Here is a 17,082-nt window from a genome sequence, read left to right as displayed (position 1 = left end):
TTATCCAACTTCTCTGGTAGGATTACACCAAATGTGAAATGCAAGATCCATACATATGTCAGAGGTTTCATGTTTCAGGACTCTCAATGTGACTTCTGGTTTTGATTAGGAGAACAGAGGAGTTCAGAGAATATTCTAGGACACAACTATGTTTCTGTGCCAAGCAGATTTAATAATGCCTACTGTAACATCTTGAAATTTGGGGCTAAAATTTTCTATTTCATGCCATCTACTCCATATACAGCTCCCAGCAGCTGAGTCAGTGGATATAGCAAGTTTCTGTCCCAATTACTACCATTTACCTGAGACATTGTGTTACTGGTCAATCCAAAAGCAATGAATATCTCAGAGGTAACGTTTTTCCAAAGATTGCCTTCTGCAAATTCCTTTTTGATAACTCAGATCACCAATGCTAACAACTAATTTTCAGCTTGGCTTATTTATACATGAACAGCATAACCCCATTTTGTGATGAACAGTAAGAAACCACCACCTGTCTGAATGATTTTGCTATTTGTTTCCACTGGACAGACTATAAAATAGTCTGCAGAACATCCTTTTCTTTCTTTTTTTACTTTGTTACAGAAAGTGGGAACACGGAATATCTAACTTTAAGTCAGTCAAAAGCAACCTGCTCACTTGGCTCAGCCTCCTAAGGAAGAGTTCACTCATTGACCATTTCATTCTTTAAGGCCGTGAGTTAGAATATAAGTGGAAGAATACTGTAAATGAGTAGCTTTTCCTCACACTAGAAATCATTGCATCTGCAGTCGAAACTAGCGTCTTCCTCAGTGCCCAGAAGACTCTGAAACCTCAAAGACTGGAGGAAAGGGGAGGTTAAAAATGCTGCCAGAAGAAATAATATGAAAAATTATTTGTGCTTTAGAAGTGACCCACTGATTCCTTCAAAAGTTGTCAAAAAAAACCCCAAAATGAGGCAATGGCTGTTGTGAGACTATTCCCAGTGGAGAATCTCCTACTAAAAACTTCTATAATTTGGAAGTTGCTCCTTCAGCAATATCAGATGATTATGTAGACACTAAAACGTCTATTAGCCCTGTAAAATTATTGCATGACCTACCCTCTCTTCTAGAATTTTCCAGGGTAAAAGAAGACCTATAGCAAATATCACTGAACACCACCATGCAGTTGATGTAGTAGTGCTACAAATTCTTTTGCATGCTACTGGTGTAATTATGAATCCACTGAGTTACTTTATAGTGTTTGAGACTATCATTGAAGCATTCTGGTGAGATTGGAGATTGCAGTTTCCAAGAATGATTTTTATGGTATTTGCTTAATCTCTTGAATAGTATGCACTGGGCATTGTTCCTGAGAAATTATATTCAATGCTTAAGAGCAGATGGTGTTTAACTGCTTATGTAGCAGTAAAAAAAGTCCAAAGACAGTAGAAGAAGGAAGACTTTACAATATGTTCTGAATAGTTTGCAGATTTATCTCTGTCAGTCCAAATGGAAAAACTGGCACTGGCTAGAAGAAAGCACTAGCATTTAGAGAAACAAATCTGTCAATTGTTTTGGTTATGTGCACTGTGGAGATTTAACTACATTTGGGGCACTCATAAAATTAAATAGTGATAAGCTTTAACACTGGGATTTGTAAGTAACAGACTGTTGGTGGTTTTGGATGTAATTTGTGGAGTTAACTCTGTTTACAAGAACTGAAGAAAAACCTCAGTTTCATGCTAGGCAGAAAATTCCTCTCAAGAGCTCCAAAGATTAAAAATTAAGTTATGTGATTTTAAATTAAGTGATTTTTACCAGCTACTAAAATACTTAGACTAATCTAATTTCTTAAAAATGTATGTATTTCAAAGTCATTTACAAGCTAGTAGCTAGACTTCTGGAACCATCTCACAAACCGCTCTTGCAGATGTGTGATGTAAGAAACAAAGTTAGCAATTGTATTTTTGTTCTCGTCTACTAGCACAAACAAAAATATTCATTCTAGTAGAAGGCAGACACAGGCTAAAATATAACCAAGGCCAATATTTAAAGGTTTAATTATGAGCTTTTTCTTCAATAAAATGGCATGTAGAAGTTTTCTCTGTTAAATAGTTCAGTATCATTAGCAGAGAAGCACTAACTTCTGTGCTGCACATTTGCTCATACTAGCAACTTCATATGAATAAAAAGGCAGTGCCCTTAAAGAGTTCAAAATTCTACTCTTTGGGGTTTTTTACCCACTCTCACCCTTCCACCAGTTGTTTTCTGTTCATGATATTTTCCGGATGGTTTTCAATCACCTTCTGGACATATGATGTAACCTGACTCTACCTAAATCCAGGTAATAAAAAAATACCATGAACCGTATAGTCAAGTAGAACCCAGAAGCTAAGTTGGAAAAATACAAACATGACCGCTATTTTTAATTTACTTGTTTCTACCACCAATTCACAAACAATAAAACATCACCTTGAAATAAATGGTGAAGTAAAAAGTGGTTTGATGACTAACGATTCTTCAATGAATTTCAAAAGCTCTGCCTATAACAGAGTGCTGCGATTTGAATCTATGGAGAATGTTAAATAAATAGCTTTTAGGATCAAAAACAGTTGAGACGAGAACAAAAATTCACACTTTTCCATAATTTGCTATGGTGGAAAGAATTTTATATCCTAGAGTGAAAACAACAATACTTACTGTGGAGATGGCATTGACCATGCCATTGGTGATTTGGTCTTGACGCATATGCTTCACTACATCAAACTGAGCTGCACGTTGCTTGGGGATTACCTGGTCAGCAATCTTTTTCAGCTCAGAGTTAAATTTTTTGAACAAATCTTCAAACAGAAGAGAAAGAAGCTGGAAATTGAAAACAATTGGATTAAGGGCAAAGTTATACATACCATGGTCTGGTAAACTGAGGGGGTTGAGGAAAGAACACATGTTTAATATTTCTGCCTTATACTTCTTGTCAGGTAAAAAATACCTGCTCTGTTTCTCAAATGATACTTTTCTCACAAGTTTCTCACCTTGTTGAGTGCAATATTAGAGAAATGATCCCTGAACAGAAAGCAGAAGTAGAAGAATGGTCTAAGCCTATGCACTTATTCATTTTTGGTTTGCCTTAATCTTTCCTTCACAGTATCTTAGCATACACATCCACCTCTACTGACTGTTTTCCCTAGTCTGCTTTATTATAATCCATCTTATCTACTTCTCCCTTCCTAAATTCTCAAACACTTCGAAAGGTGTAACAACCTAAATGTGTAACTCTGAACTACATATAAGATTTGGAGGCAAGACGAGCTTCTACTCTAATACTGGATGAAATAACTGCAGTAAAGCAGTAAGTGAAGAGTCGAGATACTCTATAATTAAAAGTGGAAAAGGCTGCTTAAAGTGCCCCTTCCCAGGAGTTACTTAAAAGGGACAAGACAGATACCTGAGTGACTGCAAGGGGCCCTTCAGGGAAGTAACTTAGCAGCAGAGTTTGGAAGCAGTGAAGAGATTTTGAGATCAGACTGAGCTACAAAAGGTGCGCAGTTACTGCTTCTGGACAAGCAGAATTAAAAGAGATGTTTTTAGGGGCTCAGAAGAAAACTCTGCTCTTGACAGCTGGAAAGACATTTCTCAGGTTACACAAGTAGCTTCCTCACTCAGACAGACTTTCATCTTCTACTTTCTACCAATCATAATCCACGGGAAACCAATTACACCCACAGAGAGTCCACCTGGTACAATAACTCCCATCCTTTTCTAGAAGTGTTACTATCTGCAAAGCGCCATGTTCTTCCACATCTCCTCTCTAAAAAAATAAAAAGTCTACAGTTTAAGCAGAGAAGCTGTGTTAACACATCTGAATTGAAAAAAAGACAGCAATACAACCCTTCAAAAGTGCTGCAATTTAAGCCAATTGTTTCCTGTATAAGAATACTAATTACTTCTAGTTCTTCAAATAGCCGTAACAGGAAAAGTTTACCAAAGTTTGTCAAATGACTTTTTTTGCTCTCTAACCTGCTGTGCTTCTGCAGTTGGCTCAACCTCTCCTTGAAGACACTAATCACTTCCCAATACTTAAATCTGCATGACATGATGCATTTTAACTGTTCACAATTATTAGTTTTGCAAGCAGTGTAAATTGTAAAGCCTAGCAGTCCTGTCCTGGGAGTTCCGAGGGTCAGAAGTCACAGCAGTTCCCCATGCCAGAAATGACAGTTCCCAGGGCAGCAAGGATTGCAGGGCTGATATTCAGCCACCACAAGCTAAGACATCTGTATGTGTGGAATTAAACTGAATTTTAACCTCTCCACCAGACATATTCTCAATTTCTCCTTACCTTCTGGAAATAAGAAATCAAACCACTCATTCCTCTAATAATGCAATGTGCAGAGCCTTCATTTCCTTTCCTCTTCCTGTGTGCCCCAGCTGGGCTGACCAAAGCATTTGGCAAATGACACATTATATATATGGCACTGATAACTACATTATATATATGACTGCAGCTAACTAAATTATAAGGTATCCTTTCCAGTGGCATCACAAATGCATTCAAGAATTAAAAAGAAAACCCAAAACCCCACAAGTAACACCTGGAAACTCAAGACAGACACCTGATTTGCAATAAAACGCCCCCTAGTTCGTCTTCATGGAGAGCAAGACTAGATTATCTTTGACAGACTACTCTACAAGACATAAGGAACACTCAGTGTTCAGTCATTAAATTGTAAAACCAGCGATAATGCACAGTGTGTGGTAACCTTTGACAAAAATGGAATCGTATTTCCCTTCTAGATTAAGAGTTTTTGCTGAAAACTGGTTACATGAGGGTTTTTAGAGCTGGCCTTAACATAACTGGAAGGTGGTGTAGAGACTCTTTCCCTTCCTGATGATTGTAGTGCCATTAACGTTTACAAGGCAATACCCTCTCACCGCTTTCAAAAGAAATCTCGTCATCTACAACTCACCTGTGATGTCACAGCTCATTTAGATCAGATTTCCATCAGAAATAAAAACATCTTTTGTGAAGCATCATATTAGGAAGGAGAATCCACTGGAGTCTCCCAAAACTAGATTATGAGGGAAGTATTTCAAAAGCAGGGAAAAAGTAAAAGGAAGGAATGTGCACAGTTTTAAGATGTTTAATAGTCTTGCCAAATAAGAACAAAACTCTCTTGAAATCAACTGTGGTATATGTTTGATCTCAATAGGACATTTAACAAAACATTTAACTGAACATTAAAAAAGCTCACTCAGAAAATATTTTCCTATTGAGGGGAGATCTTATTAATATTTATAAGTATATAAATGGTGGATGTCAGGAGGCTGGGATGTCCACTTTCTACTGTATCTAGCAAGAGGACAGGGGGCAATGGAAAGAAGTTGGAACACAAAAAGTTCCATTTAAACATAAGAAAAAAATTATTTTACTGTGAGAGTGATGCAGCCCTGGAACAGGCTGCCCAGGGAGGGTATGGAGTCTCTTTCCTTGGAGGTCTTGAAGATCTACCTGGACACATTCCTGTGCGACTTGACCTAGGTGGACCAGCTTCTGCAGGGGAGTCGGACTGGATGATCTCTAAAGGTCCCTTCCAACCCCTACCATTCTATGATTCGAATCTTTATATCTTGATCATAAAATGTAAAAAAACTTCCAGATTCCATAAAGATTATAAAGTCACACTATCCTTCATCTTCTGTGAACTAAGAAAGTAAGTTACACCGCAGGTGCACCAACTTGCTACTACTTGGCAGTCTGAAAAGCATCACACTTTGCTAATTTCACTCATAGACTCTCGATCTGTGAGAGCTCTGACTATGTGGCAAAGCTGAATCTCACAATAACCACATTATTTAGGTCAAGAGCAAGAGATTAAAGAAAAAGGATGGAATGCCGGTGATAATATTCAATGGATTTCATAGCTAGTCCAGGGCCTTTCAGCCTGCTTCAGACAGGAGCACAAAAGAGCAAATTATATTTAAGGAAAAAAAAATACTGACAGCTCATCAATTGATTTTCATTGAAAATCCTAAGAAAAATTAATAAAGAAGTTAAGCTGCTGAAATACAGTTTCACCAATTAGCTTAATGTCAGAGAATTCTAATTAGGCGCCTTGAGATTGCTATTTAGCGTTTAAGCCTTTAGAGTGCCAAATTCTCCCTTTCACACAAACTGGTTGCAAAATTAAAGACATTAGGCAGCCTTAATTATATTATCAGAACAGCTGGGATTAGGCAATCTCTGAAGTCAAGGCGGTATTCTTTTGTCACAGGGTAGAAATCCCTTGCTTTCCAGGGTGCCGGATTTTGGTGCAGTTCCATATCTCACCCATACAAAGCAAGCTGCATTAGAAACAAAACAAAACAAAAAAAAAAGAAACGAGGACAAAGAACAGAGTAATGCTTAGCAAATAATGAACACATTAAGGAAAGAGAAAAGGTAGGTGAAAAGATTAAGCCTGAAATCGGTAGGTTTTGCTAACACCTCAGCTGGCACCTGGCCTACCGAGCCTCTAGTGGCAGAAAGACTAAGAGAAAGCTCTGTAAACCAGCTTGGCTAGTGGATACAACTCTGTTATCTAAAGCTAAAGCACATTTCGTACTCTCTTGTCCCATGGGGTGTGAAATTAGCAGCTATTGTTTTCACACATTTTTATAAACACAATGCTTTTTATGTCTTTGCATTGTTTAGACTGCTATGTCTTTCTCCTCACATGGGGATCTCTTCTTTTTTTTTCTTTATTAGAATTTTAAATCAACAGGATTTTCATTCCAGGAACACACTGGTATTAAAAAAGAACATCAACCATTTTATCCACACAAACTTTATCTAAATATAAATATCTAGAAACTGGCAAAAAAAAAAGTACAATTTTTTAGTCTGTAATCCAATCAAATTAGTGTTACACCGATAACTTGGCAGAGAGGAATTCAAGTGTTCAGCTTGAAATAAGCTTTAAAATATCACAAGGGAGCCAGAACTACTCTTAATCAAGTGTTACAACCACCCCTGTATAGTTCTTCTTGTTGTAGAAAAAACAGGCATTGGCTTTGTTATGATGATCCTCTACATTTAAAATCTCCTCCCAGTTAATTTAAAACGACTTTGGTTGTTAAACAGCTGTGTGAGCAGAGGCCTTTTTCTTGCAGCTTGTAGAAAACTTTTTACCTTCTCTACTTTCTGCCTATAAAAATATTAGGAAAAAATAAGCTATTCGTTCAATTCAGTTAAAACAAGAACAACATAATGGCAAAACATCAACTGATTTTACTGATTACAGTCACACTGAACTACAGCAACATTACAGTCAAAACCATATAAATCCATTACAGCTTAAAATAGCTCTCGCAGTAGAATAATACAGTAATGTCCTCTTACTACTCTTTACAGTTTAGAAGTATGTTCTACTTCAGCACAAAAGTTTGATGAACAATTAACAAGTTAATTTGAAAAATACTTTTTTTCCTAACAGGTTAAGAGGATTTTTCCCTTGCATTTGTGCTTAGAGTGTGTTCAAGAGTGTCAAGAGTGTCATCTTAGTTTCTTCAGAAAACTGGGAAGCAAAGTACATGCTCTTACTCTGAAATGACTGCACGCTGTCTGTGTGTGTGTGTGTGTGTGCATGTGCAGGGTGGGAAGGAGAATAGGAGTATGAGATAATACAAAAGCACTCATCTTAAAAAAGTATAATAAGATGAGAATTCCCATTTGATATGAGCAAAAATGAACAGACATTGTTACTTGCTCTGCAACAGAAATTCCTATGCAGAAGATGTGAGGAGCAGAGATGCAGTTTCTCCAGGCTGGTGCATTATGTATACCTGTCTGAATTTCTGATGCATGATCAATAACCAGAGATGATTCTGACTGGCAAAGTTCCAACTTGATACAGAGCACAGCAAAGAAGTCCAATCCTAATCTAAATTGGTTAATCAAATAGCCACACATGGCAAGAAAAAATCCATGCTATGGTAATGAAGAAGTTCCTTCACCTGATAGGGCAAATTCCCATTGCATTAGGAAAATGTAGTTTGACCACCAGCCATAAACTGCCACCCTCTTTGCAAAAGAATGACGCCAGTCAGATACTTCAAACCACTCCCTCCCTCCCAGCCCTTTGTTACTGCTGCCAACTCCAGTGCCAAAATTTTGCAAGGAGAGAAGTCTACACAATCCGCTTTCAACAGTTTCTCAAGTTAACTTGAAACCACTTTGTTAATTAATGCTGTTCCAGAGGCAGTGAACAACAAATAAGCCATCTTATGGGCTTCTCCAAATTACAGGAGGTATAAGAGGTTATTTTGTGAGCTGCGACACAAGCTGAGTTCTCCATAGTGGGATGGTCTTGGCCTGACACACAGACACCAACATGGTCCCAGTTTATTCTCTTGCCCAGTTGCTTAGAAGAGGATACTGGAAGATGGATCTTACTGCTGCCTTCTTGGCACTAACAGTGTTATAACAGAACTAGAAGTGATGCTGTATTTATACTGCTCCGTCTTTTTATCTGGTATAAAGAGGCAATACAGAAATGAGGATGTAATTTATGAATGTTAATCATGGAAGCACTATCTATAAGTCAACACAGACAAATCAACAACAAAAAAAAAGAGAGGAAAAAAGAAGACAGAGATGCTCCTTATTCTGCATTTTTTAAAAGCAGATAGTAACAAAACCCCAAAAGAGCACTTCATTCTGAAGTAAAAAACTCACCTGCCCTGCCAACTCCAAACGTTTATTTCCATAGTAGTCTCTGTCATCTACTTTATTTTCTCCTTGAGCCAAAATTACTCTGCGCACCATCACTGCTGTGTATATGCACTTGGCACGAAAATTGAATTCCTTCACCTGTAAATAAGAAAAACCCAAACAAACCAAAAACAACAACAACAAAGAAGATGTTTCAGGATCAGTTTCTTATTTCTTATTTAGACAAACACATCAGTCTAAATCAATGGGTAATATGGGCTGCCCGAGGAGTTACAAAAGGGATTTGTGCAATTTACCTTCTTTAAAAATGCTAAAAGCAATACACTAGTGATATTGAAGCACAAAGTAAACAAATTCAAATCAGAATAAAGGTACAGGTCATGGGAATAAGGTCCTGAACTTATAGCTGATACTGTGTGGCTACGCAGAGAAAACAGCATTTCATAATGTACTTTTGCCTCAATTCAAATCTTCTCTTTGAGGATGATTTACTTTTTTTCAGTTACACAGAAACACAGAATCACAGAACCTTAAGGGTTGGAAGGGACCTCAAGAGATCATTTAGTCCAACCCTCCCACCAGAGCACGCCATCTAGAGTAGGTCACACGGGAACTCAGCTGCCAACAAAGCTCACACCATAAATAGCCACGTAAATTTACTCCAGTTTAATAGAAAATCCAAAACACATTACATACAAGAACGTGGGTCAGAATAGTTGACGCTAGTAGCTCTCGTGCTTCTTCCATCTTTGTTTTCTTTGGGCCTCCCCACATCCTTTGCCTTCGTACTTTGTTTCCAATGTATTTCAAGGCCTATTGAGGAGAAATTAACATGAGTTAATATCAGAATTGTAACCTATATAAATATACCTGCACAGACATAGCTATGTATTCCTCAGTCAGTGCAATCCCACTAGCCATAGATGATACAAACTCCAAGAACACTGAAAAATACCAAACACTTAAGTGATGCTAAAAAAAAAGATCTTGAAAATGGACACAAATGATTATAATTAAATATACAACATGTTGTTTATCATATGTTCATAGGAAGTGATGAAAGAATGTGAGTACTAAAACATTAAAAGAAAGGGGATTGTAGAGACATAGAAGAAAGGATTATATAAATTCCAAAGATATCTACTTTTACTTAAAGATATGCTAAATTTCATTATTGAACGGTAGGGTGGCACTCACTATTCAATAGGCACAAATGCTACTGTGTGGAATCCACATTTGTCTCCAAGAGCACCTTGCAATCATCAACAGATTCTCTACTCTCTTAAGAGTAGTCCAACAAATGGAATCAATCTGGAGAATTCAGGATCAGATGACTCGAAGAAACTATCCAGATCCACACAGGAAGTTCCTGCCTGGAAATGAAGCTATGCCCCCCCAGGACAAAGAATTTCCCTCTCCACTAAATAACAAACTATTTATTTCCATATATTACCTTCTTCCCCAAATCACAAATAGCTCTCGTTATTTTCATTTGATGTTCCTTTTGCAGAGTAACTTATTTATTTCTGTTTTTGTACTTTCCTGGTTGCTTTCTCTGTGTTTCTCCAGCACCACCATTTTACTCTTCTGACTCTGAATTAGGAAGGCTTTCATGCTACCTCTAACCCAAAGCCTCAAAAGATGCATACTAGAAAGATGTTCATTTTACAACTCTCAACACCACAAGTTTACAATGAAACAGCAGAAATAAGACTGATCTTGTAAAACTTCTTCTAGCAGATAATTTGATACACGATGGAAATGCTGCCAGCAAAATGGCCTCTGTTTTGGCTAATTAAAAAAGTACACATGAGCTGAAGAGAATTCTGATGAGTCTTTAGCAGGATGGGGGGTTGCTATTATTGTGGGCTTTATTCAAGAGATTACAATTGGGTGAGAACATCTATTCACAATGAAATGGTCATCAATGGGGCTTCTGCAAAATGAGGCCTGTAATTGCTTTCTGAAAAATGAGAATCATCCTCAGCAAAGTCCCCTAACCTTATGGACATCAGTACTTGTCATGTACAGTAAAACAGAACCCTGCACTTCTGAAAACAAAGCATTTCTTGAGTGTGGGTTGGGTTTTTTCAGTTGTGCAGTAAGAGCAAAGCCTTACTTCTGACAAGTCTTGTCCCCTTAAAACACTCAGCTTAAAACAATCCAGAAAACGCAAACCTCAAAAGACAAAGTGTATGTTGACTGATGACGAGGCTAAGTGGTCAGCAACCACCATCATTCGATTTCTGTGGCCTTTGGCCATGTGAAAAGACACACCTGCATCTGTGTAAAAATCTGAGCTTTTTGGCATTCTTCCAGACTGGGAGCAAATGCAGCCATCACATGTTCCTCTGTGCCAATCATTTGTACAATCTCTTGGTCACTCTCAACACCCATGGCCTAGGAAAAGAAGAAAAGACAGAAATAGCACAGGCTTTATGTTAAATCACTGACATTTGCTTATGCTAATTTGGTATTGTTTGTCTGCATTACTACTAAGCAAGAGCTAGTTCTTCTCTAAGAAACTGTGCCATCTGGCACTGGCAGCACATATTCCAGCTATGGAAGAACGTTAAATAGAAATCTTGATAAGCAGCAGGAACACACACACACTTTCTGGAGAGACTTTTTTTTTTACTGATAAGAGCTAAATTCTATATTTTTTTCTTAAGAAAAAAATAAATCCTAGGTAATAACAACCCTATGTGTGTTAACAACGAAAATCAACTCAGAATCTACAATAAATAAAGGAAGGTGAAACTTTTCTTAAAAGATTACACATGGTCCCTTACCACAAGCAATTTCACTAACTCAGTTGACTGTGATGCAGCACGTCCTGTTTGAGAAATGTTTACAATCTACCTCCTTTGCAGATCTCTGCATGTAGAAGATGACTTCACTAAACAATTCCACTTGAAAGCCATTCTATTATTTCACTGATCCTTGGACACCTTGTTAGACTTTATACTGCGGAAAAAGCTTAATAAACTAAGAAAGTGCTTAACAGGTTTAGAAAAATCTCTCTATCAGTAAGTGTTTCAAGGTGGCAGCCAGCAGTGAAGGCCTTTGTGGATTCCAGATGGTGCTAAAGCTCCCCACTCCCTTCTCACATTTGCCTGGAGCTCTGCCATATCAAGAAATGGAATAATCTCACTAAACCTCTTCTGGCTGAGTTGTAATATGTTTCTCAGAACTTTGCGAGGAAGTTACGTTTGCATTCATATTATTCTTCAAACTGCCTGCCATAAAGACCATCATAAATAATGGTCTAAGTGGGCCCTAGTGTCCTGGTTCTCATTAAAAAACTGGCAGTGTCCCAAAAAGTCACATTTTACTTAAAAATTCACAAATGCCTTCCCTTCATTAGGTGTCGCTTTGCTTAACACCTAGCTAACACTATCCTTTTGCAAAATTGTTGCCCTAATTGTGAAGTATCCAGCTCTTTTTTCCCCCCTTTTTTCTTTAACTTCTTTTTTCTTTTCAACAAAGAAATAGTTAGCTAAAGTTCCTTTAACTTTAAGCACTGTCTCTGATAAACCAACTTGTGGTTTAATGCTTTGAATTTCTGATAAACCAACTTGTGGTTTATCAGAAATTCAAAGCATTAAAAAAGTAGCACACACACACCCATAACAGTGTAAGAACATTCCCATTGTAGTGCAAGGCACAGATCATGGTTTCACCATCTCTGATAGACCTGAGTACCAAATCAAAACACAATACTTTACCAGATAAGAGTGTTTCATCATAGCTTGCTCCCACTAAGTAGCCACACTTCTGATCTCAAGGCTTTTTTCAGAACCAGAATTTGCCCATGTGATATTACTGTTGTTCAGATCTCTGTTTTTCAAATATTACACTTCTCACCCTTTTAAATAAGGTTGCACAGTAGTTAAAAAGAACTTCAGCAGAAAAGTTAACAAAATCCCTCATGAGCTGAGAGCCAGACTTATAAGAAAGTCTAAAAAGACATGAAAGCTTCTCAATAGTATTTTTCCATGTGGCTAGGACCTAGTTGATCAGCAAACCAGTTTAGGAACCACAACCAGATTCATACAATTATTGCACTTAGCCTACAGAATAACAAAATTTTATTGAGTGACTCTTTTAGCCTTTCTAAGTATGTATATCATGAATACATTCATCTAAAGCACATCAAATGCAAGCTGATATAATCCTATTTCTGTCCACCAGGTTAATTTTAAGATAGCAACCAGATTGTAATGGTCATGTAAAAAGTGAACAAAATAGGTGGGGGGGAAAAAAAGTGAAAAAACCCCCAAACCAGAAAGCTACAATAAATTAAAGAGGTTTGACAATTTCTTCTAACTTGATGAATTCTCTGATCAAAAGTCTAACAACAAGAAGATGAGAATAGGTCATATCATTATGTTCATGTAGATTTTCCCATTGAAGTTTGTAGCCGCAAACTCACTTGAGAAATCTGAATTTCTGTGTGGGAAAGGCTGGGATCTGTCACCAAACAATACATGTTGTATTGTTAGATAAATGCAAATTGTGGAAAATTAATCTATCAGTAATGACAAAATGCTAGGCAAATGACTGAAAAAGATATGCTGGTAAAAGTAAAGCCTAAAAGAAAACCCATTTATTCTCTTCTGCACTCTCAACAATAGTCCCAGAGCTGTACACAAAAATCCACCTGCATGAAACACTAACGGGGCAAGCAACAAGCCCATACTGCTATCAGATAGATTTGTAATATTAACTTTATTTTTTAGTAAATTTGACCCTGACGTTGCACTTCTACAAAAAAACCCACAAAAACAAACACCAAACCAAAAAACATTGTACTGTAACATCACTAGGAGAGTAACAAAATATTCCTGGGTTGCTGTTGCTCGTGTCACAGAAACACTTAAGATACGCAAAGTAAGAATGGGTCCTATGCTAAAAATGCACATGATCCCCAGACAAAGCCAAAGGAAGGTGAATTAACATAAAAGCAAAGCAGAAGACAAGGTGTCTTGTTTATTTTTTATTGGAAGGCAATGTCACAAAGGGATAATTTTAGGGGGATGGAGGGGAAGGAGACATTGCAAAGGGTTAACTTAACAGCAGCAGTGAAAGGATGAGGAAAGAGACAGTAGCAGGCTGTTAAAGAGCAGGGTAGGAAGCTAGTAATCAATGGACAGAAGACAGACAAGTCAAAACAAACATGATGAATATTCAAGTGCTGACTTCAAGCGGGACAAAGTGGTGCAACTGGGTTCAAACATTTCCTAGGACTGGGAAGGCTCCTGCTGCACAAAATGTATCTGTGTGTGTGCACACACATGTGTGCGCTAACACATGTACATATGGGAGCGTGCACAAGAGACTGCAAGTGCAGCTCTTCCTCCCCCAGCTCGAGTCTTAATGATGATGTCTGAGTGTTTCCATGGCACTTCCCTAGAATGTCGTTCTGCAGTCCATCAGGCTAAATTACAAGAATGGAGACAGGCGGATGACTAGATTAAAAAGATGTCAGGGAAGTTCAAGGTTGACATCACAGACAGAATTAGTCTGCAGCTTTCATAATTCAAAAGACATGAGCTATGAAACTGCAGCCATGGGAACCTGTAATTCCCCAGATCCAGTAAGGCCACCACTCAGCTGTTCCTCTAGAGTTGCATCTTAACAGCTCCAAGACTAACACAACTTTGTAAAAAATCAATCTCGACCTGCTGTTGAAATCTTTTGTCACAGGTCCTACAGCAGCTTCTTATGGCCCCCACATAAACTAAAGATGCTTCACCTAGTGATACATGTTGTAAAATTCAACTTTTAAGTCCTCTTGGGTTACTTAAAATTCTCTTCCTTCCCCAAGTAGTTTTAGTGCAGCATGCAACTTTCATTTATTTCAGCTGTCATTCAAGCCTACTGAATCAAGACCACAATACCCCCTGTAAAACATAGCCCTGACCTTAAAAAAGCTGCCTGCAATGTAGGGAGCTCCCTGCAAAAGAAGCAGCAGCATCTCACCTGTAACTCTGATATTTCTCAGGACACACTCAGTACTACACAAATACTCCATACCTCTTCTGATGCTCATTGCTACCAAAATCAGTCTGAGCCCCCCAGGTAAACAGTGCATAGCTCATAGCTTGACACAGTCAAAAAATCCACTACATACAGTTCACACAGCCCCATGATATGTACACAACTGACACAGAGCTAAAACAAAAGTCTTTTGGGGTTGCAAGTCAACTGAGGACATCCTAAATACCACTCTGGCTGCATGTGGATATTAACTAATGAAGCAGTGTTAAACAGTAAGCAGGAAGCAGATTAGCTGTGTCTGTTTCCCATTACAAAGCAGTTAACAGCCCTTTAAAAACCTTAAAAAACTTGTACTCTGGGGGCAAAGTTGTCCAATTTATATTGCTACTTCATACCAAAACCTGCATTTACATATACAGAAGCTACACAAATGCTTCTGTCACCTTCAAGAAGAAAGGTTTGGGGAGAAGCATTAAAACTAGCACAGCAACAAAGCACCAACTTCCCCTGAAGAGCAGACATTTCAAGTCTGTCCTAGAATAGTGCCAGGACCATGCCTTCTGTAGCCTATAGAACTTGAGTCAGCTGTGGTCACCATACTAAACTTCACAAAACCATAACTGACATGTGTCTGGCACAATTTTCTGTTAAATCTCTAAATATGCCAATCACAAAGATCATTACAAGTGGGGCCAGCAGAAAAGCAAAGCAGCAGAGACAGGTCATTTAAGTTTGCATCTTTAGAAGAGACTGTGGATAAGAATGAATTGCAAGGCAGATCTCCATGTTATAGTGACCCTACACAGTCCAGTCACCCAGCCTATCCAGATCAAGAGCCTTTTAGCTCCACACTATTTTCACCGCTCCCCACAGCTCATGCACCTGTTTCCTTCCTTGCCATGAAAAAAAGAAAGGATGGGGAACACTAGATTTTCAGGTCTTGCCCTAGCACGCAGCTAAGATGTGTCCATGGCTCATGCCTGAAACACGAAGAACCCTTAGATTCTAGAGCTCTTTATGAATTTTAGGCCTCATCTCTGTCAGTGTGTGGTGTTTGGAAAGCTCTCTACTTCACATCCCTTGCTTTTGACAAAGATGTCTAAGAGGTAATAGTACAACCCGACTTTACAACTGCAGTGCCTTTAAATCCACTTTGGATCACAGATCTTCAATGCTTGCTTTCTTTTCTATAAAGTTACAGTGATCTTCTGCACCTGATCTACATCTTAAGCCATCCCCAGGAACACTAGGCCATTCTAATCTATATGGACTAGAAAGGCAATTCAAAATTGCCCAGCCTTCTCCCACTGACTCTCAGATAGTGCACAACAAAACTGTTCCCTCCAGCTAACCCATGCACTGGACAGTAGCCCTCTAGTAATTATTAGTCATTTTCTTACTCAAAACACAGAAGTGTGTGGCACTTGGTTGCAGCCTGGATGCTGGTCTGGGAGGAAATGCAGACCAACAGATTTTTGCATTGGTTTCTCAGTTTATTTTTTAATTGCAAATTAAAACCTTAGATTGTTGGTACAGATTAACTTTGCCCCTTGCAGATTTGTATGTCTCCATTATGAGAAGCATAATATTTACTAGTAATGAGGAAGACACATGCTCCATGCCAAAGGCTTAGGTCTTGGCAGAAAGGAATTATTCTCCTTGCTTTTCCGATAAATCCCCAGTGTACAATATTGCCAAGTGAGAGAGCTGAGGCTACATGGGGATCCCCAAATTAAGGATTTTCCAGGCTATAGCATTTGTAACCTTGCTTCTAGTAGTCAAATACAACAAAATAATACTGCATTACACCAATGCCCAAGAAAGAAAAGATCAGGTGCTGATGCCTGCCTAAGAATCCATTGAAGAGACTATCTGGGATTTTTAGTTTCCAGCTGGAGACTCATCAGAAGTGGACAGAGGATCCCTGAAGTCATTAAAGGAAAGATAAGCAAAATGATCACTCTTGAGTACAATTAAGTGCCAGTCAGGAATGGAACATTCAGAATAGTTACAGTAGGTGCAGCTAATTTGCTACTGGATTAAATCAGTCTAAGTCCTTGAGAAGCACTATGGCAAGAGCTTCTACCAACTGCAACCCCTTATTCAACTATGAAAAATTATGCACCATTATCTAAAATATAAAAGATACATCTAAGCAGGTAGATAATTATAGCAAGTATTGCCAGAAGGTGCTGAAACAGTCAGCACAACGCTGGTTAAAAAACCAAAAATCCCCAACAACTGCCTCCTCTAACTTAATAACCCAGAGCAGTTACTGCTCTGCAAGCAGGTATTTATCAGTACCAGCAGGGGGTGACAACATGTAATAAAACTCTGGGGGTGAAGGTGGAATCCAGCTGTTTGGTACTCCAGCAAACGAGATTAAGTGGCACATTAACACTTTCC

General features: G+C 38.3%; 1 protein-coding gene across 4 annotated transcripts in view; it reads right to left on the bottom strand.

Moving 5' to 3' along the window:
• POLR3B (RNA polymerase III subunit B) overlaps positions 1-17,082 on the bottom strand; it is an 82,063-nt gene that overhangs the window by 47,866 nt on the left and 17,115 nt on the right. For all 4 annotated transcript variants that reach the window (XM_061988916.1, XM_061988917.1, XM_061988919.1 and 1 more), the window contains 4 exons: positions 10,951-11,073; positions 9,370-9,486; positions 8,677-8,811; positions 2,664-2,825 (listed from right to left, as the gene is read on the bottom strand). In XM_061988916.1, coding sequence (XP_061844900.1) covers positions 2,664-2,825; positions 8,677-8,811; positions 9,370-9,486; positions 10,951-11,073 — 537 coding nt within the window. The remainder of the gene's footprint in view (positions 1-2,663; positions 2,826-8,676; positions 8,812-9,369; positions 9,487-10,950; positions 11,074-17,082) is intronic.

This window comes from Colius striatus, chromosome 1 (genome assembly GCF_028858725.1).
Source record: "Colius striatus isolate bColStr4 chromosome 1, bColStr4.1.hap1, whole genome shotgun sequence".
In the NCBI taxonomy this organism is placed as follows: domain Eukaryota; kingdom Metazoa; phylum Chordata; class Aves; order Coliiformes; family Coliidae; genus Colius; species Colius striatus.
This window is presented reverse-complemented; position numbering and strand designations above follow the sequence as displayed.